The following is a 25,811-nucleotide window of genomic DNA, read 5'->3' on the forward strand; positions in this document are numbered from 1 at the left end:
GTGCACCAGGTTATGATAGGCCGAGCTGGACACTGGGCAGCTAGCTGTCCCAGCTAACTCCAGGCACGTGCCGACAGTCAGCACATGGGTTTGCCTGATCATACCTCGGACAGGAAGCATGGGTCGCAACCTCAGAGAAATGGCAGGGATCGCCAACAACTACCATCGAGAAACAGAAGGCGATGTTAGGCCAGGTGACTGAAAGCTTAGTTAAGATAATTGTGAATCCCTTACAGGAACACTACCTCACACATGGACACCAAACCTCAGTGTTGATCTATCGGTATACGAAAGGGGTACAGTCCTGATTCACCAGAATATTACCAGGGCTTAAATGGTTAAATTATGCAAATGTGGCACAAAGTACGTTGGATTCAGAAGGTTAAGTGGTGAGCTAGTTAAGGTGTTTAAAATAATAAATTGGTTTGAGGGAATAAAAAGTAAACACTTTTTCACACAGAGGCTCATGGGAATTTGCATATTTTTCACCAAAACGCTCTGGCATCAGGTCTGTTATTGTGGGGTTACCTCAGGATTTATTGACATCTTATTCTGTTGCTGGCCTTTTGTTCAAAACCGTTTATTTTCGGGCTGGCTATTTACAAAGACATAAGAACATAAGAACTAGGAGCAGGAGTAGGCCATCTGGCCCCTCGAGCCTGCTCCGCCATTCAATTAGATCATGGCTGACCTTTTGTGGACTCAGCTCCACTTTCCAGCCCGAACACCACAACCCTTAATCCCTTTATTCTTCAAAAAACTATCTATCTTTATCTTAAAAACATTTAATGAAGGAGCCTCAACTGCTTCACTGGGCAAGGAATTCCATAGATTCACAAGACACAGTAGCACAGTGGTCATCACTGTTGCTTCACAGCGCCAGGGACCCGGGTTCAATTCCTGGCTTGGGTCACTGTCTGTGCGGAGTCTGCACGTTTTCTGCGTGGGTTTCCTCCGGGTGCTCCGGTTTCCTCCCACAAGGCCTGGAAAGACGGGCTGTTAGGTGAATTGGACATTCTGAATTCTCCCTCCGTGTACCCGAATGGGCGCCAGAGGAGTGTGGCAACTGGGGGCTTTTCACAGTAACTTCATTGCAGTGTTAATGTAAGGCTACTTGTGACAATAATAAATATTATTATTAACCCTATGTTGTACAGCAGGAGGGGCGATTGAATGAGATTGTGATTGATAGATTTTGATTCCTTATCATGCGAAATGGAAACAAAAGGCAGGTAAATGGAGTTAAGGGGCAAGCCTGCCTTGATCAAATTGAATGGGGAGAAAGCTAGAGGGGCTGAATGGCCTCCCATGGCTTGGGAAGCTCAAGCCCTTGGTCTACACTTGTTTGATTTGGGTGGTGAAATGTGATCCAAGAGGGAAAGAGTATAGGGAGAGAGTGATTTTGAAAATATTTTAAAAATTCATTTACGGGGTGTGGTCATCGCTAATTCGACCAGCATTTATTGACCTTCCGTTGTTGCCCTTCAGAAGATGGTGCTGAGCTGCCTTCTTGAACTGCTGCAGTACTTGAGCTGCAGGTACACCCATTGTACTGTCAGGGAGGGAGTTCCAGGATTTTGCCCCAGCGACAGTGAAGGAACGGCGATATATTTCCAAGTCAGGGTGGTGAGTGACTTGGAGAGGAACCTCCAGCTGGTGGCGTTCCCAGGTATCTGCTGCTCTTGCCCTTCTAGATGGTGGTGGTTGTGGGTTTGGAAGGTGTTCCCTAAGGAACCTTGGTGAGTTACTGCAGTGCATCTTGTAGATGGTGCACAAGGTTGCCATTGTTCGTCGGTGGTGGAGGGTTTGAATGTTTGGGGAAGGGGAGCAATCAAGCGGGCTGCTTTGTCCCGGATGGTGTCGAGCTTTTTGAGTATTGTTGGAGCTGCACTCATCCAGGCAAGTGGAGAGTATTCCATCACACTCCTGACTTGTGCCTTGTAGATGGTGGACAGGCTTTGAAGGGGGGTCAGGAGGTGTGTTACTCACTGTAGGATTCCTAGCCTTGACCTACCCTGGTAGCCACAGTATTAATCACAGAAGGAGAGAGTCCCAGATTGTGAGAAATAGAGGTCTGCAGGGACACAGTGGTCAAGTGGTTATTACTGTTGCCTCACAGCTCCAGGGACCCGGGTTCAATTCCAGCCTTGGGTGACTGTCTGTGAGGAGTTTGCACTTTTCTCCCCGTGTCTGCGTGGGTTTCCTCCCACAGTCTAAAGATGTGCAGGTTAGGTGGAGGTGGTGAATGGTGTGCGTCTCAATGTGGGAATTATACTGTTCCAGATAGTATGAAGCTTTGTACATAATGGCCATCAGTAACTCCCTGATTCTCCTCAACATTTGTTTCTAATTGGTAATGAGCAGCTCCAGGACCAATGATGACCGTAATTCATTCCAAATCACTTCATTGCATTAATTAAATTAACCACATTTGCTGTCACCAAGAGAAATGAGTGAGAATTTTGCCTTGTAGACTTTGATTTGTCTGAACATAGATATCGTTCCTTAAGCCTTGAAATTAAATATTATCTTCTTCATTAACTAATTACTGTTACAGCGCACCATATATATATTATATATCGATCGCCTTTCACAGTCTCCGAGGAGGTCCGTTGCGTTTCACTGCCAGCGAAGAACATGGGAAAGGAAATTAACTGTCCTTCGCCCTTCACAGTTAGCCAGTTATGAATGCCCCTGATGGTTTTTAATTTAGAAGGAGGAGATTGTGTGCCTGAAGCAGAGATCGGCAGAGAATGGAGGAGGCAAAGAAAGAGTGCAGGGTCGGATGAGACATCATGGATAAAAAAGGAATGCTGGCAATATGAATTACAAAGAAACAGGTCAATCGAGGAACATAAGTAGTAAGAGCGAGAGTAGGCCATTAGTCCCCTTGAGCCTGCTCCACTATTCACAGAATCACAGAACATACACCGTGCACAAGACGCCCTTCGGCCCATCGAGTCTGCACCGACACATGAAAGACACCTGACCTGTCTACGTCATCCCATTTACCAGCACTTGGCCCACAAACCTGAATGTTATGACATGTCAAGTGCTCATCCAGGTACTTTTTCAAGGACGTGAACCAGCTTCTACCACCCTCCTAAGGCAGTGTATTCCAGACCGTCACCACTCTCTGGGTAGAAAGGTTTTTCCTCAAATCCCCTCTAAAAACCCCGCCCTTCACCTTGAGTCCCCTCGTGACAGACCCTTCAACTAAGGGGAAACAGTAGCTCCCTATCCAGCCTGTCCATGCCTCTCATATAATCTTGTATACCTCGAACAGGTCACCCCTCAGTTGCCTCTGCTTCAACCCAAGCCTTTCCAACCACTCGTCATAACTTAAATGTTCCATCCCAGGCAACATCCTGGTGAATTGCCTCTGCACCCCCCTCCTATGCAATCACATTCTTCGTATAATATAGCGACCAGAATTGCACCCAGTATTCCAGCTGTGGCCTCACCAAAAGTTCTATATATAGCTCCACCATGACCTCCCCTGCTTTTGTATTTCCGTCAAGTCATCCCTCACTCTTCTAAACTCCAGTGTAAACAAGCCCAGTCTGTGCAATTTCCTTCGAAGACATCCTGTTCATTCCTGGTATCAATCTAGTAAACCTCCTCTGAAACGCCTCCAACACATATCCTTCCCTAAGTAAAGAGACCAAAACTGGACACAAGTGTTCGAGATTAGATCTTAGCAATACGCTGTATAAGGGAAGTATAACATCTTTACTTTTATGTTCAATTCCTCGCATAATAAAGGAAAACATTCCATGAGCCTCCTTGATTAAATGCTGCACCTGCAAGCTATCTTTTTACCACTATATTTCCATAAGACCATAAGACATAGGAGTGGAAGTAAGGCCATTCGGCCCATCGAGTCCACTCCGCCATTCAATCATGGCTGATGGGCATTTCAACTCCACCTCCCAGCATTCTCCCCATAGCCCTTAATTCCTCGCGACATCAAGAATTTATCTATCTCTGCCTTGAAGCCATTTAGCGTCCCGGCCTCCACTGCACTCTGCGGCAATGAATTCCACAGGCCCACCACTCTCTGGCTGAAGAAATGTCTCCGCATTTCTGTTTTGAATTTACCCCCTCTAATTCTAAGGCTGTGCCCACGGGTCCTCGACTCCTCGCCTAACGGAAACAGTTTCTTTGCGTCCATCCTTTCTAAGCCATGTATTATCTTGTAAGTTTCTATTAGATCTCCCCTTAACCTTCTGAACTCCAATGAATACAATCCCAGGAACGCCAGCCGTTCCTCATATGCTAGACCCGCCATTCCAGGGATCATCCGTGTGAATCTCCGCTGGACACGCTCCAGTGCCAGTATGTCCTTCCTGAGATGTGGGGCCCAAAACTGGACACAGTACTCCAAATGGCGCCTAACCAGAGCCTTATAAAGGCTCAGTAGCACATCGCTGCTTTTATATTCCAACCCTCTTGAGATAAATGACAACATAGCATTCGCTTTCTTAATCACGGATTCAACCTGCATGTTTACCTTTAGGGAATCCTCGACTAGCACTCCCAGATCCCTTTGTACTTTGGCATTATGAATTTTCTCACCGTTTAGAAAGTAGTCTATGCTTGGATTCTTTTTTCCAAAGTGCAAGACCTCACATTTTCTCACGTTGAAATGCATCAGCCATTTCCTGCACCACTCTCCCAAACTGTCTAGATCCTTCTGCAGCCTCCCCACTTCCTCAGCACTACCTGCCTGACCACCTAACTTCGTATCATCAGCAAACTTCGCTAGAATGCCCCCAGTCCCTTCATCCAGATCATTAATATATATGGTGAACAGCTGCGGCCCCAACACTGAACCCTGTGGGACACCGCTGGTCACCGGCTGCCATTCCGAAAAAGAACCTTTTATCCCAACTCTCTGCCTTCTGTCAGACAGCCAATCCTCAACCCATGCCAGTAGCTCACCTCGAACACCATGGGCCCTCACCTTACTCAGCAGCCTCCTGTGTGGCACCTTATCAAAGGCCTTTTGGAAATCCAGATAGACCACATCCACTGGGTTTCCCTGGTCTAACCTACTTGTCACCTCCTCAAAGAATTCTAACAGGTTCGTCAGGCACGACCTCCCCTTACTAAATCCATGTTGACTTGTTCTAATCCGACCCTGCTCTTCCAAGAAATTAGAAATCTCATCCTTAACGATCGATTCTAGAATTTTACCAACAACCGAGGTTAGGCTAATTGGCCTATAATTTTCCATCTTTTGTCTTGATCCTTTCTTGAACAAGGGTTTCATTTGGTGTGTGCATCTTTTAAGAACTTTCACTGAAAGGAAGTTTTCAGTAAAGCACCTATAGGGGATGGTTTAGCACACTGGGCTAAATCACTGGCTTTTAAAGCAGATCAAGGGAGGCCAGCAGCACGGTTCAATTCCCGTACCAGCCTCCCCGAACAGGCGCCGGAATGTGGCGACTAGGGGCTTTTCACAGTAACTTCATTGAAGCCTACTCGTGACAATAAGCCATTTTCATTTTTTTCATTATCTTCCAATGAATGATCATGTGACCAGGTTGCCAAAGAGTTAAAACAGTAGAACAGCAAAAGATCAACCAGAAGTTAATTGAAAGGATGAGTAGATCGTTGGCGTTCTATGTTGAAGCAGTTTATGGTTTTGGTTTATAGCTTTGCAATAGGCTAGGTACAGGAAGCGTCTCTCTCGAGCAGGGGGTCGGTGAACTCTTTGTGTGTTGGCTTTGAAAAGTGATTGAATTTCTGGGATAGCCCAGCTGGGAAGAGAAAAAGAGAGAGAGAGAGATTGAGATGCAAAGACCCCAGCGTCAGAAATGCTCAAGTGATTTCTGTGGGGAAATTAAAATGGGGCTGGGCGTTTCAGGTTGAAGAACATTTATCAGAAGTCCCATACATCTTGATGATATGCTGAGAATTATCAAAGTGACGCAAATTCTCACTCACAAGGTTGGAGAACTCCCTCTAGCTTGATTGTTTGGTTTGTCTCTTGTCCCTCCTCTGCAGGTTGCCTTTGGGAATGGAATACCCTGATTTGCTGGCCTTCGGTTACCGTGGGAGAAATAGTCAACAGGACCTGTCCAAGTTTTCTGGATCCCCTGTTAGCTAAGAAAGGTAAACATGTTCTCCTATTGTTACATTTCCCAACTTTAATCTCTTAAGTTTGAGAAGAATTGTCCAGCATTGCATAACTTTGACAGCATGGTGGCACAGTGGTTAGCACTGCTGCCTCACCGCACCGGGGACCCCGGTTCAATTCCGACCTTGGGTATCTGTTTGTGCGGAGTCTGCACGTTCTCCCCGTGTCTGCGTGGGTTTCCTCCCACGGTCCAAAGATGTGCAGGTTAGGTGGACTTGCCATGCTAAATTGCCCCTTAAGTGTCCAAAGCTGTGCAGGTTAGGTGGGGTTTCTGGGTTACAGGGATCAATCGGGGGACTGGGCCGAGGTGGTGTGCTCTTTCAGAGGTTCGGTGCAAACTCGATGGGCCAAATGGCCTCCTTCTGCTCTGTGGGGATTCTGTGGTTTTGATGTTAATGTCGCTGGATTAGTAATATCGAGGCCCAGGCTGATGCTCCTGGAATCTATGTTCAAATCCCCCCCATGGCAACTGGTGGAATTTTAATTTAATTAATAAACATTTGTCCCAGTAATGGTGACAATGAAACTATTATTGATTGTTGCCCATCTGGTTTATTAACGTCCTTGAGGGAAGGAAATCTGCCAACCTTACCTGATCTGGCCTACATCCAGACCCACAGCAATGTAGTTGAGTCTTAACTCCCTCTGAAATGACCGAGCAAGCCACTCAGTTCAAGGGCAATTGGGGATGAGAACTTCAATGCCCATCAGCAATAGTGGCTGGGTAGTACCACCACAGACTGAGCTGGCCGGGTCCTAAAGGGAACCAACAAGACAAAAAAAACATACTTGACCGCATCCTCACCAATCTGCCTGCTGCAGAGGCATCTCTCCATGACCGTATTGGTAGAAGTGGCCACCGCACAGTCATTGTGGACACAAATTCCTGTCTTCACATTGAGGAGACCCTCCATCATGTTGTGTGGCATTACCACTGTGCTGAATGGGATAGACTTTGAACAGATTTAGCGACCCCAGACTGTGGCCCATCAATAGCAGCAGAATTGTACTCAACCACAATCTGCAACCTCCTGGCCCGGCATATCCCCCACTCTACCATTAGCACCAAGCCAGGGAATCTACCCTGGTTCAATGAAGAGCGCAGGAGAGCAATATCAGGCATAGCGAGGTGTCAACCCGGCGAAGCTACAACACAGGAGTACTTGTGTGCCAAACAGCATAAGCAGCAAGTTAGAGAGCTAAGTGATCCCACAATTAAAGGATCAGTTCTAAGCTCTGCAGTCCTGTCACATCCATCCGTGAATGGTGGTGGACAATTAAATAACTCACTGGAGGAGGAGGCTCCACAAATATCCCCATCCTCAATGATCGAGGAGCCCAGAACATCTATGCAAAAAGACAAGGCTGAGGAATTTGCAACAAAATTCAGCCAGATGTGGATGATCCATCTGGGTCTCCTCCAGAGGTCCCCAGCATCACAGATGTCTGTCTTCAGCCAATACGATTCACTCAACGTGATATCAAGAAATGGCTGAAGGCACTGGATTCTGCAATGGCTATGGACCCTAACAATATCCCAGCAATAGTACTGAAGACTTGTGCTCCAGAACTTGCCACACCCCTAGCCAAGCTGTCCCAGTACAGCTACAATACTGTCATCTACCCGGCAATGTGGAAAATTGCCCAGGTGTGTCCTGTACACAAGAAACAGGACAAATCCAACCCAGCCAATTACCGCCCTGTCAGTCTACTCTCCATCATCAGCAAAGTGATGTAAGGTGTCATCAACAGTGCTATCAAGCGGCACTTACTCAGCAATAACCTGCTCACGGACGCTCGGTTTGGGTTCCGCCAGGGTCACTCAGCTCCTGACCTCATTACAGCTTCGGTTCAAACAGGGACCAAAGAGCTGAAGGTCAGAGGTGGAGTGAGAATGACTGTCCTTGACATCAAGACAGCATTTGATCAAGTAGCGAATCAAGGAACCCTAGCTAAACTGGAGTCAATCGAAATAAGGGGGAAACGGTGAGACCATGGTTAGCACTGCTGCCTCACAGCTCCAGGGACCCGGGTTCGATTCTGACCTCAGGTGACCGTCTGTGTGGAGTTTGTACGTTCTTCCCGTGCTTGCGCGGGTTTCCTCCGGGTGCTCCGGTCACAGATCAAAGATGTGCAGGTTTGGTGGATCGGCCGTGATAAAATTCCCGTTTGTGTCCAAAGGTAGGTGGGGTTATGGGTTTGCGGTGGTGGGGTGGGGATTGGGCTGAGGCGGGGTGCTCTTTCGGAGAGTTTGGGGCAGGTTCGATGAGCCGAATGGCCTCCTTCCGCACTGTAGGAATTCTATGATTCTACGAGTGTGAGCTCCAGATGGTCAGGGACCTTGACCTCTACTCGTGACCTGCTCACACTTCTCTTTCCCCAAAGAGGCAATGGCACCTTTTGGTTCAGCTGGCTACCTCCAAGTCATTTTTGTTCCGAGCACGTTCTCACTTCCACCACCCACCCCTCCTCGAAAGCAAATCCAACCTCAATGTTGCTGCATATTTGACACAGTTGTTCCTTTTTGTTTCTCAGGGGTTATATATCGAAACTGTACAGAACAAGGCTGGAGCAAAATGATGCCAGATTTCAAAGTGGCTTGTGAATTTCTGACCCTGCCTTCAAATGAATCTGATATGGTGTGTGTTAGTGCATGTTTCTTGAGAAACCACAGCGTTTATCGCATAGCTCCAGCTCGTGAATGCCATACAATAACATCCCAATAACGGGGATCAGCAGCGTTTAGAATCAGTCTAGAAACGTTGGTTACTTCCCTGGAATTGGTAATTACTGGATGTGAGACCGAGCTAATTCCATGACCCACTTTTACTCATTTCCCAGTGTAAATTTAACCCTGCTCCATTATAATCTTTCTTGCCATTTATCTGCCTCACTTCCATGACTTTCTTCTCGAATCCCAGGTAGCACAGTGGGTAGCACTGTTGCTTCACAGCTCCAGAGTCCCAGGTTCGACTCCCGGCTTGGGTCACCGTCTGTGCGGAGTCTGCACGTTCTCCCCGTGTGTGCGCGAGTTTCCTCCGGGTGCTCCGGTTTCCTCCCACAAGTCCTGAAAGATGTGCTATTAAGTGAATTGGACATTCTGAATTCTCCCTCTGTGTACCCGAACAGGCGCGGAATGTGGCGACTAGGGGCTTTTCACAGGAACTTCATTGCAGCGTTAATGTAAGCCTACTTGTGACAATAACCCACGTTTTCACTCACCTGAGGAAGGAGCAGTGCTCCGAAAGCTCGTGTTTGAAATAAACCTGTTGGACTTTAACCTGGTGTTGTAAGATTAAGTGTGCCCACCCCAGCCCAACGCCGGCATCTCCACATCGTGACAATAAAGATTATTATATACCAATCTCTCCCTTTGCAGTTTAACAAGTTTACTCAAATGTTACTTTAAATCCTTTTTTAATTACACAATTGGCCTGGTTTCAATGGTCACTCGTAGTAACAAGTTTAATAACAGTTTAACAATCCTCTTGCAAGAACGTATTTATTCCATCTCTCTTTTATCCTTCCAGTGCGAGCGGTCACTTTGTGCCAACGTTCTGTTGATTTACTAACATGGGGAAATAATCCTTTGTTTGTTAGTTAAGCCACACTTGGAGTATAGTGGTCGCCACACTACCAGAAGGAGGCTTTGGAGAGGGTGCAGAAGAGATTTACCAGGATGTTGCCTGGTGTGGATGGCATTAATAATAATCACTTATTGTCACAAGTAGGCTTTAATGAAGTTCCTGTGAAAAGCCCCTAGTCGCCACATTCCGGCGCCTGTTTGGGGAGGCTGGTACGGGAATGGAACCCGCGCTGCTGGTCTTGTTCTGCATTACAAGCCAGCTGCCTTAGCCCACTGTGCTGAACCAGCCCCATTAGCTATGAGGAGAGGTTGAATAAACCCGGTTTGTTCTCACTGGAACGACAGAGGTTGAGGGGCGACCTGATAGAGGTCTACAAAATTATGAGGGTCATAGACAGAGTGGATAGTCAGAGGCTTTTCCCCAAGGTAGAGGGGTCAATTACTAGGGGGCACAAGTTTAAGGTACGAGGGGCAAGGTTTAGAGGAGATGTACGAGGCAAGTTTTTTACACAGAGGGTAGTGGGTGCCTGGAACTCGCTGCCGGAGGAGGTGGTGGAAGCAGGGACAATAGTGACGTTTAAGGGGCATCTTGACAAATACATGAATAGGATGGGAATAGAGGGATACGGACCCCGGAAGTGTAGATTTTAGTTTAGACGGGCAGCATGGTCGGCGCAGGCTTGGAGGGCCGAAGGGCTGTTCCTGTGCTGTACTTTTCTTTGTTCCTTGTTCTTTGTTATCCTTTCCCTGCCTTTCATGATTTCAAGTTCATCAGTTACACGGGCGGGTGGATGGAGTTGAGATGCATGTCAGCGATGATCTAGCAGAATAGCGGAACAGGCTTGAGGAATGGCCTTCTCCAGCCCCTATTTTCCAAACAGCGAGGGGAGGTTGTGGTATTGTCGCTGGGCTAGTAATCCAGCGACCCAGGCTTCTGCTCTGGGGACCTGGGTTCAAATCCCACCACGGCAGATGAAAAACCTGGAATTAAAAGTCTAATGTTGACCCTAAAACCCAGCTTGTTCGCCCGCACTCTTTCGGGAAGGAAATCTGCCGTCCTTACCTCCGTCGGGCCTACGTGTGACTCCAGACCCACAGCACTTGACTCCTGACTGCTGCCCTGAAATGGCCCAGCCAGCCACTCAGTTCAAGGGCAATTAGGGGTTGACCTTAACCAGCGACGGCCGCATTCCACGTAGGAATCAAAATATCTATATGACGCTCACGTTATAGGTGAGCTTCTGTTTAAAGATCATCATTCCTACAACGTGCTGTACTTTGAATTGGTACAGCTAATGTGTTCAATTTTTAAAACTATGTATTTTCTAATTAAACTAGAAATCCTACTATCTCACCTTTAAGCAAGTGTACACTGCAGGATATGCGACGTCTGTGGTTGCCCTGGTAACCGCCATCATAATCCTTACAGCCATCAGGTATGAGCTTTCATTTGTTCCTAGTTGTGCTCAGTTGTTTGACGCACATCTCGTGCACCTCACTAATTATCTGTCCTCCCCACCCAGGAAATTCCACTGCACCCGCAATTACATCCACTTAAATCTCTTTGGGTCCTTCGTTCTCCGCGCGGCTGCCGTCTTCACCAAGGACGCCATTTTGTTCTCGAACGGGGGAATAAACCATTGTTCCATCTCAACGGTAGGAAATCTCTGAGTGGCGCTTAATGAGGGGGATGGAGTTGAGTTACATGTCGGCAATGATCTCGGGGTGGGAGGTAGTGTCGTGGTGCTGTTACTGAGACCCAGGGTGATGCACGGGGGTCCCTGGTTCTGCCACCAGGGAAGATGGTGAAATCTGAATTCAATTTGCTTTTAAAAGTCTGGAATTCAAAGGCATTGGCGTAAAAAAAAACCCATCTGGTTCACTCGTGCACTTTAGGGGAGGAAATCTGTCGTCATTAGCTGGGGTTACTGGGTTACGGGGATAAGGTGGAGGTGTGGGCTGAGGTCGGGTGCTCTTTCCAAGGGCCAGTGCACACTCGATGGGCCGAATGGTCTCCTTCTGCACTGTAAATTCTATGGTCTGGCCCACATGTGACTGCAGATCCACAGCAATGGGGTTGACTCTTAAATCCCCTCAGGGATGGGTAATGAATAATGCGCGGCACGGTAGCACAGTGGTTAGCACTGTTGCTTCACAGCGCCAGGGACCCCGGTTCGATTCCCGGCTTGGGTCACCATCTGTGCGGAGTCTGCACGTTCTCCCCGTGTCTGAGTGGGTTTCCTCCGGGTGCTCCGGTTGCCTCCCACAAGTCCCGAATGACGTGCTGTTGGGTGATTTGGACATTCTGAATTCTCCCTCCGTGTACCCGAATAGGCGTCTAGGGTGGGGAACATAAATCGGCATCGACTTGGGCAGGAGTCCGATGCCCCGTCGGAGGCCAATACTTCCACCTGTGGGAAAACCCTGTGTGGGTGGCTGAAGAATTCCAGCCCATAAATCTGTCTGACGCAGCCTTGAATTTGTTCAACGACCTGTCCTCTCTGTGGAAGAGAAAACATTAAAATGGCGCTTGGAGGACTGTGGCGACTAGGGGAATTTCACAGTAATGTCATTGGAGTGTTAATGTAAGCCTTCTTAAGACAATAAAGATTATTATGCCCAGCCGGCAATGCCCACATCCCATGAACAAATTTTTAAAAAGTTGTCGAAAGATTTTGCGCTCGTCAAAAGAAACATGTGGTCTCTCACACAATTGGTTGTGGGATCTTGCTGTGCAAACATTGGGTTGCCGTGTTTCCTACATTGCAACAGTGTCTGCCCTTCAAAAGGTATTTAATGCTCCTGGACGTCCTGAGGTCGGGGAAAGGCCCAATGGACGTGCGGGTCCTACGCTGCTCAACTCAATTTCTCAGAAGAAGATTAGGGGCGCGATTCTCCGACCCCCACACCGGGTGGGAGAATCGCGGGAGTGCCGGGCGAATCACGCCACGCCGCCCTGGCACCCACACGCAATTCTCCCACCCAGCCCCAAAACGGGGTGTTGCGTTTTGCGACAGGCCGCTCGGAGAATCGCTGCTCCGGTCGAGCGGCGATTCGAGCGGCCTGCTGAATCCGACCGGTTCACGCCGGCGCCAACCACACCTGGTCGCTGCCGGCGTGAACAGCGCGCGACCGCAGTGTGTGGGGCCTGTGGGGGGCGGAGGGAGAATCGAGCACCAGGGGGGTGCTCAGGAAGGGTTTGGCCCGCGATCGGTGCCCACCGATCATCGGGCCGGCGTCTCTGAACGACGCACTCTTTTCCCTCCATCAATCCTCCATGTCTTGCGGGGCAGCAGAGGGGAAGACGGCAACCGCGCATGCGAGGGTTGGCGCCGGCCAACCTGCGCATGCGCGGGTGACGTCATTTAGGCACCGCCGGCCGCGTCATTCAGGCGGTGGCACTTTGACGCAAGTGTCAAGGTCCGGCGCGCGAGATTGACGCGCCGCCGCTCCTAGCCCCCTGGGGGGTGGGAGAATAGGGGGCGAGGAGCGGAGTTTAGAAGAATGAGAGGTGATCTTATTGAGACATATCAGATCCTGAGGGGACTTGACAGAGCGGATGCTGAGAGGATGTTTCCCCATGTGGGGAAGTTTAGAACTCGGGGGCTCACATTTAAGACAGAAATTAGGAGAAATTTGTTCTCTGAGCGCCATTTTAATGCTTACTCGTCAACAGAGAGGCCAGGTCGTTGAACACATTGGAGGCTGCGTCAGGCATATTTATTGGCTGGAAGTCTTCAGCCGACCCCACAGCGGGTTTTCCCACAGGTGGAAACGACTCAACATCGGCCTCCGGCTCCCGCCCGTGCCGTCATCGGAGAACCCTGGGCGGGGGTCAACTTCAGCCAGACTGCAAGATCCCGCTGGCAGGAGGGGCTGGAGAATTCCGCCCTTCATCCGCGAGGGAATCGAGGGTTATGTGTGGGATTGGGGGGGAGTCGTGGGGGGGGGGGGGGGGGGGGGAGGGGAGTGGGTATGCACAGGGAATGCTGGCACGGAAGTGAAGCTGATGCCACATTAGATCAGCCATGATCCTGTGGAATAGCAGAGTTGGCTCGAAGGCGTCTTCTTACTCCGAATTCTTCCACAAATAATTTCAACGGGGAATTCAGGAGAAGGCAGTTTCCCAGAGAGAACAGATCGAATATGGAACACAAGAGGTGGCTGAGGTGCATTTGGGGCAGCACGTAGCACAGCGGTTAGCACCGTTGCTTCACAGCTCCCGGGTCCCAGGTTCGGTTCCCGGCTTGGGTCACTGTCTGTGTGGAGTCTGCACATTCTCCCCGTGTCTGCGTGGGTTTCCCCCGGGTGCTCCGGTTTCAGTCCATAGTCCAAGAATGTGCAGGTTAGGTGAATTGGCCATGATTTGGGGCCTCACGGTAGCATGGTGGTTAGCATCAATGCTTCACAGCTCCAGAGTCCCAGGTCCCAGGTTCGATTCCCGGCTGGGTCACTGTCTGTGTGGAGTCTGCACGTCCTCCCCGTGTGTGCGTGGGTTTCCTCCGGGTGCTCCGGTTTCCCCCCACAGTCCAAAGATGTGCGGGTTAGGTGGATTGGCCATGCTAAATTGCCCGTAGTGTAAGGTTAATGGGGGGATTGTTGGGTTACGGGTATACGGGTTACGTGGGTTTAAGTAGGGTGATCATTGCTCGGCACAACATCGAGGGCCGAAGGGCCTGTTCTGTGCTGTACTGTTCTATCTATTCTATAAATTGCCCTTAGCGTTCAAAAATTAAGGTTAGATGGGGTTTCTGGGATATGGGGATTGGGTGGAGGCGTGGGCTTGGGTACGGTGCTCTTTCCAAGGACCGGTGCAGACTCGCTGGGCCGAATGGCCTCCTTCTGCACCGTAAATTCTATGATTTAAGGGGAAGTGGTCTGAATACATGAAAGGGGAAGGAGTAGAACATTGGTGAGCATAGGCTCATGGGAAGCATGGATGCCTGTTGCTAGCTCAATGCAATTCTCTTTTTGTTTCCCAGGTGACCTGTAAAGCCGCTATCACATTCTTTCAGTACTGCATTCTGGCCAATTTCTCATGGCTTCTGGTGGAAGGGCTGTACCTCCAAACACTTCTCAGCCTAACATTCGTATCGAACAAAAAGTACTTCTGGTGGTACTGTTTAATTGGCTGGGGTTAGTATTTCCTGTCTTTCCCATGTCAAGAGCTGGGTGAGGGCCTGGCGGGGGTGGAGGTGGGGGGGGGGGTGTGAGGAGAGAAGGGGAGGGTGTTGATGGGGAGGGGGTGGGGTAGAGGGGGATTGTGCGTATCTCATGTACTGTTTTGTCATTTTTGGCAAACAGTTTTCTGGGGGGGGGGTTGGGGGGGGGGGGGGGGGGGGGAGGTGGATGATGCGCGATCAATGAACACAGAAATGAAGGAGTAGTCCGAATCGAAGGCTTTAATCTACAAGAAGAGTGCCCAGCAGCAGGAGTACAGAAATGACCTGGCTGCTGGGAAACACGGGTTCTTATACTCCGCCTCATAGGCGGAGCTACCTTCCTCTCGACCAATGAGAAGCCAACACTTGGGCCAATGGGCAGTGAGCCTTCTACACCAATAGCAGCTCACACTCCCAGGTACCGTAATACCCCTAGTCATACTACCACAGTGGATAAATGATTTTATCGTTGAGGGGTATTGTATTTTACACAGAGGGTGCTGGAGATCAGGAGCTCACCGCCTGAACGGGGGACTCAGGCAGAAACCTATGTACATTTAAAGAGTACGTGGACAATCATTTTTTTTTTCAATTCTTTCACGGGATGTGAGCATAGCTGGTTAGACCTGCATTGGGTAACTATCCTTTATTGCCCCTCGGGAATGTGCTGGGGTGCTGCCTTCCTGAACCGCAGCAATCCACGTGGTGTAGGTACACCCACTGTGCTGTTAGGGAGAGAGTTCCAGGATTTTGACCCAGCGACAGTGAAGGAGCGGCCGATATATTTCAAAGTCAGGATGGTGAGTGACTTGGACGGGAACTTCCAAGTGGTAGGGTTCCCAGGTATCTGCTGCCCTTGTCCTTCTAGAATCTAGGTGGTAGAGCCTGTGGGTTGTGGGAAGTTGCTGCCTCAGGATGATTCTTACACGGATAAATTATTGCACTTGGATAATCACTTGAAGTGCTGTAATCTCAAAGGCTATGGGCCAGAAGTGAGAAAGTTGGCTCCTAAGCTGATCAGCCAACCTTGACAGGATGGGCCAAATGGTCTCAAATTGCTGTACATTTTAATGATTTTTATGGATCCATGATCAATATGATACTTCATTTCTGGCTCTGTCATTGCTACATCAGGTTCCTTTGCGGATGACTGCACAATATTCAGCACCATTCGTAACTCCTCAGACACTGAAGCAGTCCATATCCAAATGCAGCAAGACCTGGACAATATCCAGGTTTGGGCTGACAAGTGGCAAGTTATATTTGTGCCACATAAGTGCCAGGCAATGACCATCTTCAACAAGAGAGGATCTAATCATCGTCTCTTGACATTCAATGACATTCCCATCATTGAATCCTGCACTACCAACATCTTGGCAGTTACCATTGATCAGAAACTGAAGTGGACTAGCCACATTAATACTGTGGCTACAAAAGCAGGTCAAAGGCTAGGAATCCTACGGCGAGTAACTCACCTCCTGACTCCCCAAATCCTGTCCCCCATCAACAAGGCACAAGTCAGGAGTGTGATGGCATCGTCTCCACTTGCCTGGATGAGTGCAGCTCCAACAACACTCAAGAAGCTCAACACCATCCAGGACAGAGCAGTCCGCTTGATTGGTGCCTGTTCCACAAACCTTCACTCCCTCCACCACTGATGCACAATACCAGCCGTGTGTACCATCTACAAGATGCATTGCAGTAACTCCCCAAGACTCCTTAGGCAAGACCCTCTAAAACCACGACCGCTACCATCTAGAAGGCCAAGAGCAGCAGATCCCTGGGAACCCCACCAGCTGGAAGATCCCCTAGTAACTCACAATCCTGACTTGGAAATATATCACTGCTCCATCACTGCCGCTGGGTCAAAATCCTGGAACGCCCTTCCTGACACCTCAGGACCTGCAGCGGTTCAAGAAGGCAGCTCACCGCCACCTTCGCAAGGGCAATTAGGCTTGGGCAATAAACACTGGCCCGGCCAGTGAAGCCCACATCCCATAAATGAATGAAAAACAAACAGGGCCTGATGAGGCTCACCCGTCATCAAAAATGATGTGAGCCCGAGCTGACAACCCAACTTTTCAGAAGCAGAACAGGAGAGCATAGAATTTTCTAGCCGCAGCCAATAATTATTGACAGAGTTCCATTTGCCCCTGAGGACAGCCCTGGAGGTAAGCAGTCAGGCACACCTGAATCAGGCGGACCTGATGTTCGAGCCAGGGTCTGAAGATTGAATCTGACAGCCCTGGGAAATTCCTCGAATTGACGGAGGCTTCCTCCCTTCCCTCCCTCTCTGACCCCCCCCAAAGCCTGTCCACCATCAACAAGGTACAAGTCAGGAGTGTGATGGAATCGTCTCCACTTGCCTGGATGAGTAGCAGCTCCAACAACACTCCCGCCTCAACTGCCAGTCGCCCGCTGCTTCAGGCTCACAAAGGGTGGTGTGGAGAATTAAAATAGGGTCCTTCATGTCAGCATTTAAGGAGAGGTGGCTGAAGGAAAAAGGAATAAGGCGATCAGAGAAGGTGGCGAGCGGGCGGGCGCATGCGATTCGGACTCGGCCTAATAATAGTTATCACACCAAGACGGATTGCTTTTCTATTTTTGCAGAACATGTGCTAAATTGTGGTAAAATATTGATGTCGGGAGAGTGGTCACATGGTGGCATTTATATATACACGAGATTTTCAATATGTTAATTAATACTTTGGTGTATTTAAGTCACGGTTTTCCAACCAATGTTGCTTTCCATCTATCTTAGGAGCACCGTCCGTTGTACTGGCAATTTGGATCATTTTAAACCTGTACATTGATAATAAAGGGTAAGAAAATATAACAGTTTTGAAATCTAGGGACTGTTTTTTTAATTTCAAAAAAATTTCGACCCCAATTCATTTTTTCCAATTAAGGGGCAACAGCCTCCCCGAACAGGCGCCGGAATGTGGTGACTAGGGGCTTTTCACAGTAACTTCATTTGAAGCCTACTTGTGACAATAAGTGATTTTCACTCGTTCATTTTCATTTAGCGTGGCCAATTTACCTACCCTACATATCTTTGGGTTGTGGGGGCGAAACCCACGCAAACACGGGGAGAATGTGCAAACTCCACACGGACAGTGACCCGGAGCCGGGATCGAACCTGGGACCTCGGCGCCGTGAGGCAGCAGTGCTGCTCCTAGAGCCTGATTTGAACTCTGTTTGAGTGAAATGGTTTTGGGCCCAGTTAAAATTGGGCCCCATAGCTTGTGCATCCTTTAGGATTTCAGGTAGCACAGTGGTTAGCACAGTTGCTTCACAGCTCCAGGGTCCCAGGTTCGATTCCCGGCTTGGGTCACTGTCTGTGCGAAGTCTGCATGTTTTCCTTGTGTCTGCGTGGGTTTCCTCCGGGTGCTCCGGTTTCCTCCCACAGTCCAAAGATGTGCAGGTTAGGTGGATTGGCCATGCTAAATTGCCCAAAGTGTCCAAAACGGTTGGGTGGGGTTACTGGGTTATGGGGATAGGGTGGAAGTGTTGGCCTGGGTAGGGCCAGTGCAGACTCGATGGGCCAAATGACCTCCCTCTGCCCTGTAAATTCTAGATTACCACGTACTGTTCCTCCACCCCCAACCCCCACATCATTCCCCCCCCCCCCCCTCCCAACACCCTCCTCCCCCCAATCAGCTGATGAATCAGTGCTCCTCCATGTTGAACACCACTTGGAGGAAGCACTGAGGGTGGCAAGGGCACAGAATATGCTCTGGGCATCCATCACCAAGAGTGGCTCACTAGTACCATCCCAGACCGAGCTGACTGGGTCCGAAAGGCCTTAATCCTAACCCTTGTTGCTAGACTGGGTGTGTGGCAGGTGGTGAGGGAACCAACAAGAGGGTAAAACTTACTTGGCCTCATCCTCACCTACCTGCCTGCGCAGGTGCATCTGTCCTTGACATGATCGGCAGGCGTGACCACCGCACAGTCCTTGTGGAGACAAATTCCTGTCTTCACATGTGGACACCCTCCATTGTGTTGTGTGGCACTACCACCGTGCTTCATAGAATTTACAGTGCAGAAGGAGGCCATTCAGCCCATCGTGTCTGCACCGGCTCTTGGAAAGAGCACCCTACCCAAGGTCAACACCTCCACCCTATCCCCATAACCCAGTAACCCCACCCAACACTAAGGGCAATTTGGACACTAAGGGCAATTTATCATGGCCAATCCACCTAACCTGCACATCTTTGGACTGTGGGAGGAAACTGGAGCACCCGGAAGAAACCCACGCACACACGGGGAGGATGTGCAGACTCCGCACAGACAGTGACCCAAGCCGGAATCGAACCTGGGACCCTGGAGCTGTGAAGCATTTGTGCTATCCACAATGCCACCGTGCTGCCCGTGCTGAATGGGATAGACTTGGAACAGTGGCAGCCGTGTGTACCATCTACAAGATGAACTGCAGTAACTCACCAAGGTTCCTTAGGCAGCACCTTCCAAACCCACGACCACTACCATCTAGAAGGACAAGGGCAGCAGATACCTGGGAACCCCACCACCTGGAGGTTCCCCTCCAAGTCACCCACCACCCTGACTTGGAAATATATCTCCGTTCCTTAATCCCTAACAGCACAGTGGGTGTATCTACACCTCAGGGACTGCAGCGGCTCAAAAGGCAGCTCACCACCATCTTCTGAAAGGGCAACTAGGGATGGGCAATAAATGCTGGCCTAACCAGCGAAGCCCACATCCCGTAAATGAAATTGAAAAAAACAACCTGATATTTCCCACCATTACTTTAACTTCTTTGATTTGTTTCTAGATGTTGGGATGCTAATGAGAATGAATACATCTGGTGGATTATAAGAGGTGCTATACTGCTCACAGTCTTAGTAAGTAAAAACGATTAATATTCTGATCTAATGAATGGAGTCAAATCAAATTAGAATATTTATAAGTGGGTTTTGGCAATGGTTCTGGACTTTATGGGGGGACTTTAAGACAATATTGGATCCGAGACTTGACCATTCGTGTCCAAGGTCATTGAAGGTGTCAGGGACGGTGAAGGGGTTACAGGGGTTTATAGAGGGGATGGATGGGGTGGTAGAGCCATGGCGTGTTGAAAGACCCCAGACATAGGAATTTTGTTCTTTTCGTATGTCCACTGGGTGTATTCCCAGACTGATTTTTTTGTAATCATAGTATTTACAGTGCAGAAGGAGGCCATTTGGCCCATCGAGTCTGCACCGGTCCTTGGAAAGAGCACCCTACCCAACCCCATACCTCCACCCTATCCCAGTAACCCCACCTAACCTTTTAGGACACCAAATGGTAATTTAGCATGGCCAATCACCTAACCTGCACATCTTTGGACTGTAATGGACAAGGAGTTGTTAGCAGGGGTGGTTGGGTCGGAGTATTCGGCTATTCTGGTGGCTCCAAATGGAATTTGGGCTTATGCCTACAGGGAAGGTGGTGGGGCAATTGCGCAGGGCCAGGGGCTGATGTACCAGTATGAGGAAAAAGCCAGCAGGATGCCAGCGCATCACGTGAGGGATAGTGGGAGCGCGGTGGTTACGGAGTCGGGGGAGGTGAATGGGGTATTTGAAGCTTTTTATCAGAAGCTGGACAGTTTGCAGTCTCCAGTGGGGGATGAGGGTCTCCAGTGGGGGATGAGGGTATGAGACGGTTATTGGAGGGGCTGCAATTGCTGATGGTGGAGGAGGAGAAAGGTGCAGGGGTTTGGGCTGCCGTTTGGCTGAGGGAGGCAATGGAGTGTGTGGGGACTATCCAATCGGGGAAGGCCCCAGACGGCTTCCTGGCAAGAGTTTTATAAAAGGTTTGGTTCAGAACTGGGGCAAGGCACTGGCGACGCGTCAAGAGGATTGTGGGCCGGGGGCGATTGGAGACGACCACGGCAAGGATGTATTCACCCTTCGCAACGCCCCACTCCAGAGCCCAGCCTCCAAAACCCCCGCTAGCTCCTCCTCCCACCTGCGCCTCACTTCCTCCACGAAGCTCTTCCCCATTATCCTTCAACACCTTCAGAGTCGAGAAATCTATCTATTTCCTTCACAAATAAACTCTTGTGATCTGGGCTCCACTGCCTCCTGTGGTTCATCACCCTCTCCGGATGAAAAGGTTTCTCCTCAACTCTATCCTGAATGACCCACCCCGTATCCTGAGACTGTGACACTTTGTTCCCGGCAGCAGCAGCCCCCCCCCCCCCCCCCCCCCGCCCCATCCAGCCCCGTCAGAATTTTAGACATTTCAGTTAGATCCGTCTCATTCCTCAGTCTGCATCACAGAGGATCTCCGGTCATTGCGGTTCAATTTTCCCGCCGGCGTGGGGTGGTTTAAATGGAAAATCCCATTGACAATCGACGGGAGGATAGGATCCCGCCGCCGGAGAGCGGCGGAGAGACACACGGCTGGTGGAGTGGAGAATCCCGCCCAGAGTTGTAATAAAGAGCGGTCGGTGTTTATTTCGAAAAGGTGGCCAAGTTCAGCCAACGTGACTGAATCCTTTGAAGAAGCACAGCCGAGAGCAGACTGGGGTAACAAAGTGGTTTCGGCATCAAGAGATTTTCCAGAGGCCTCAGGGTGGAATTGCCTGGAGCAAGATTGTGATTCTCAATTGTTATGGGCCAGGGTTTAGAGAACCCCAAAGTGTATCATGGAGTTCACCTGACCCACAACTTTTAATAGATTGTGGTATGGGGAGCACACGGCCCACTCTACAGGTGTGGTACAGCAGAAATGGAAAAGTGCTTTTTAAAGCAAAACAATGTTTATTCTATGAACTCAAGTTAACCTTTTTGAAACATACAGTGAACATCTTAGCAACCATCAATTCAAATACAACCCCCAAAGAATACACTAAATAATCCTCAATAACTTCCCAAACAACATCCAGAAGACAAAAGAAACACCTTTTAACAGAAGCACATTAGGTTTACATTCACTACTGAGAACATTTATAATTCTGAATTCACCAAATGATCAAGAGATAGTCTTTTGATGGCAGAGAGATCAGCAGTGCACCTGCTCTGTCTGGCTTCAGCTCCAACACTGAAAATGAAACTAAAACACACCCTGCAGCAAAACAGCCTAAAACGAAAGTAAAAAGCTGACAGCCCAGCTCCACCCACTCTCTGACATCACTGATCAAAACTAATTTCTTAAAGGTACATTTCTTAAACACCCATTTCTTAAAGGTACTCCCGCATGGCAACAATCAAATTTTGATGGTAAAATGTTCCCACTGTGGACAAAAAGGTAAAATTTAACAAATCTGTAAATGTTTGATGATGACGGGTGCGAATAACCGGGTTGTTCTAATACTTTAAAGTATTTTTGTATTCATCCGCACAGGTCAACTTCCTGATATTCCTGAACATAATCCGCATCCTGATGCAGAAGCTGAGATCCCCAGATTTTGGAGGAAACCCATCCAATCAGTTCTCGTAAGTACCATTTACAAGGGCAGCAGGGTGGCACAGTGGGTTAGCCCTGGTTGCTTCACGGCGTCGAGGTCCCAGGTTCGATCCCGGCTCAGGATCACTGTCCGTGAGGAGTTTGCACATTCTCCACGTGTTTCTCTACCATTTACAACAGGACGGTAGATTCACAGGGGCTGGTTTAGCTCACTGGGATAAATCGCTGACTTTTAAAGCAGACCAAGGCAGGCCAGCAGCACGGTTCGATTCCCGTAGCAGCCTCCCCGGACAGGCGCCGGAATGTGGCAACTAGGGGCTTTTCACAGTAACTTCATTGAAGCCTACTCGTGACAATAAGTGATTTTCATTCATTCATTCATTGGCTATGAGCTATTTATTTGGGCTACCAAAGTGGAGAATGTGACATACGTAGATTTCCATTCATCCAAAATGTTTGTACAGTTTCCTACGTAAATGTATCAGATCGTTGCAAAACCATTGCTCCTTCTGGTAAAATACAGCATTCTATTGAGGCCAAAGCATTGTCTGTTTTCAAGAAGCAGTTAGATGTAGCATTTGGGGCGAAGGGAATCAAAGGATATGGGGGGGGAGGTGGAATCAAGCTATTGAGTTGGATGGTAAACCATGATCGTAATGAATGGCTGAGCAGGCTCGAAGGGCTGAATGGCATCCTCCTGCTCCTATTTTCTATGTTTCTGTGAATTGCATTAGAACAAAATGCCAATTAAAATATTGCGGTGCAAAGGATAGATTGAAGCGTGTGCCTGCTTGGCTGAGTTTGTATGACTCTTGCTTCTGACTCAGACCCTTCTGGTTCTCCCCTGTCAGATATTAGCAGGGAAAGACAGGGCAGCTAAAGAAAAACTACTTCCACTGGTTGGAGATTCTAAAGCTAGGGGCAGAGTCTAAAATTAGGGCCAGACCGTTCAGGAGAGATGCGAGGAAGAACGTCTTTACTCAGAGGTTTGGAACTCGCTCCCATAAACAGCAGTTGAAGCTGGAACAGTTTATTATGGGCCAGGGTTTAGAGAACCCTAAAGTGTATCATGGAGTTCACCTGACCCATAACGTTTAATAGATTTTGGTTATAGGGAGCACACGGGCCCACTCTACAGGTGTGATGCAACAGAGATCTAAAGTACTTTTAAAACAAAATAATTATTCTATGAATCCAGTTAACATTTTATAAACACACAGTAAACATCTCAGCAACTATCAATTCAAATACTTCCCCCAAAGAATACAGTACTCTATAAGTAACCCTTAATCTTTCCCAGCAACATACATCAGACAAATACCCCCTTTAACAAAGACATCAGGTTTAAATTCTGTACTGAGAGCAGTTATCACTTTTAAATTAGAGAGAGATCGAAATTACACCTTGTTTGGCTGGATGCAGCTCCAACTCTGAAAACGAAACTAAACAGTTTTGAGCTGCCAGCTCAAAAACAAAAGTCAAGCAGACAGACAGCCCAGCTCCTCCCACACTCTGACATCACTGCAGCCATTTGATAAACACCCTTTTCTCAAAGGTACATCCACTACAGCTATTTGATAAACAACCATTTCTTAAAGGTACTCTCAAATGACAAGTTGCTAAGTTTAAATGTGAGATAGATAAATTTTTGTTGAACAAAATATCGATGGATATGGGCCAAAGGTAGGTATATGGTGTTCGGCCACAGATCAGCCATTGAATGGCAGAACAGGCTCGAGGGGCTGAATGGCTGACTCCTGTTCCTATGTTTCCTCTCATAATCTGGAACTGATATCCCAGGGATCAATATTGATTAAGGAGAACATTACAGGGCTGGGGAAAGATAGAGAGAGAGTATCTAAGAGTATCAAGGTTAGAGTCAAGAAAGAGTAAAGATACCATTGCATTGCTGGGTCTACTCTAACTAGTGGGAAAGATGTAGAGGTACACACTTAGAAGGGAATTACAGAGGCCGGGATTCTCCGATCGCATTCTCCCCACCACCACTGCCGGTGGAATCGGAGAATTTGGCGCTCAGCCGGAACTCCATTCACTTCAGTCAGACCGGAAAATTCCAGCCGCGGGGGAAGTGGGAGAATTCCGGGCCTCCAGAGAGTTGCAAGAATTCTAGGGTAGCTAAGGTGGGAGACTTTAATTATCTGAATGCGTACTGGGATAGGAATGTGTAAACGGCAGAGGGAGGAAACTTTCCTGAAGTGCGTTCCGGGGAATCTTCCAGCCCAATATATTTCCCAGTCCACTGAGGAAGGAGGCACTGCTGGACCTGATTCTTGGAAAGCAGGAGGGTCATGTGGATCAAGTGTCAGTCGGGGAACATTTGGGGGGCAGTGGTCATTGTATCAGACGGTTTTGGTTGGCTATAGAAAGGGACGAACTGGGTATATTGGAATGAAAGGTTGGCAGGCAAAACTGTGCCTTGAACGAGAAGACAATTTGCGTAGGGTCAAGGTACGTTTCCACAAGTAGGGAAGGTTAATCAAATCCAGAGCTCCGCTGAAGGTGGGAATAAGATGAAGCATAGAAACTAGGTGCAGGAGTAGGCCATTCAGCCCTTCGAGCCAGCTCCACAGGACTTGAGCCTGTAATCTTCTGATGACATCACAATCCACACAAAGTCAAGCCATTATGCCATACGACCACCACAATTAGTCCATATCGCCGTGGCACAGCAGATAAAGATTGCAATTAACAGATATCAAGTAGATAGGACTAACCTACATATAGAAAGTTCAGAGGGGAAGTAAAAGATAAATAAAATGGGCAAAGAGAGAGTATGTGAAGTGTTCTATATTTGTGGTTACCGCAAAGAGAAATGAGGGGAAGAGATAAGGTGGACGGTATAAAATTGTTTCCCTTGGTGGAGAATTCAAGAACCAGGGGACATTGATTCAAGATAATAGGCAGAAGGTGTAGAGGGGACATGAGAACAATACAGCACAGGAACAGGCCATTCGGCCCTCCAAGCCTGTACCGGTCATGATACCACCCTTGGCCAAAACCCTCAGCACTTCCTTGTGCCGTATCCCTCTATACCCATTCTGTCCATGTGTTTATCGAGATGCCTTTTGAACACCGTTAATGTAACTGCTTCCACAACACGTTCCAGGCACTCACCACCCTCTGTGCAAAAACATCTGCCCTGCGCATCTCCTCTAACCTTTTCCCCATGAACCTCAAACCAAAGCCCCTGGTGACCGACCCTTCCACCCTGGGAAAGAGTCCCTGCCCATCCACTCTATCCATGCCCCTCATAATCTTCTAGACCTCTATCAGGTCACCCCTGAAGAACTTTTTACACAGAGGGTAGTGGGTGTCTGAAATTCGCTGCCCAATTTGGTGGTGGAGGCAGAGACCCTAAACTCTTTTTAAAAGTACTTAAAAGATTGAGGAAAAAATGTGGAAGGGGACAAGATTCCTTGATGATAGACACATATGTTACCAAATGGGAGAGACCATTTAGCCCTACCAGCTTAATCTCCGATATCTT

The 25,811-nt window shown here is 48.6% G+C and overlaps 1 protein-coding gene across 1 annotated transcript in view; it reads left to right on the forward strand.

Annotated features, from left to right (window-relative positions):
- ghrhra (growth hormone releasing hormone receptor a) overlaps nt 1-25,811 on the forward strand; it is a 90,202-nt gene that overhangs the window by 52,618 nt on the left and 11,773 nt on the right. The window contains exons 4-11 of the mRNA XM_038796465.1: nt 6,013-6,120; nt 8,681-8,784; nt 11,070-11,167; nt 11,255-11,387; nt 14,714-14,867; nt 17,655-17,715; nt 19,689-19,758; nt 22,241-22,332. Coding sequence (XP_038652393.1) covers nt 6,013-6,120; nt 8,681-8,784; nt 11,070-11,167; nt 11,255-11,387; nt 14,714-14,867; nt 17,655-17,715; nt 19,689-19,758; nt 22,241-22,332 — 820 coding nt within the window. The remainder of the gene's footprint in view (nt 1-6,012; nt 6,121-8,680; nt 8,785-11,069; nt 11,168-11,254; nt 11,388-14,713; nt 14,868-17,654; nt 17,716-19,688; nt 19,759-22,240; nt 22,333-25,811) is intronic.

Source organism: Scyliorhinus canicula, chromosome 5 (genome assembly GCF_902713615.1).
Source record: "Scyliorhinus canicula chromosome 5, sScyCan1.1, whole genome shotgun sequence".
NCBI classification, from domain to species: Eukaryota; Metazoa; Chordata; class Chondrichthyes; order Carcharhiniformes; family Scyliorhinidae; genus Scyliorhinus; species Scyliorhinus canicula.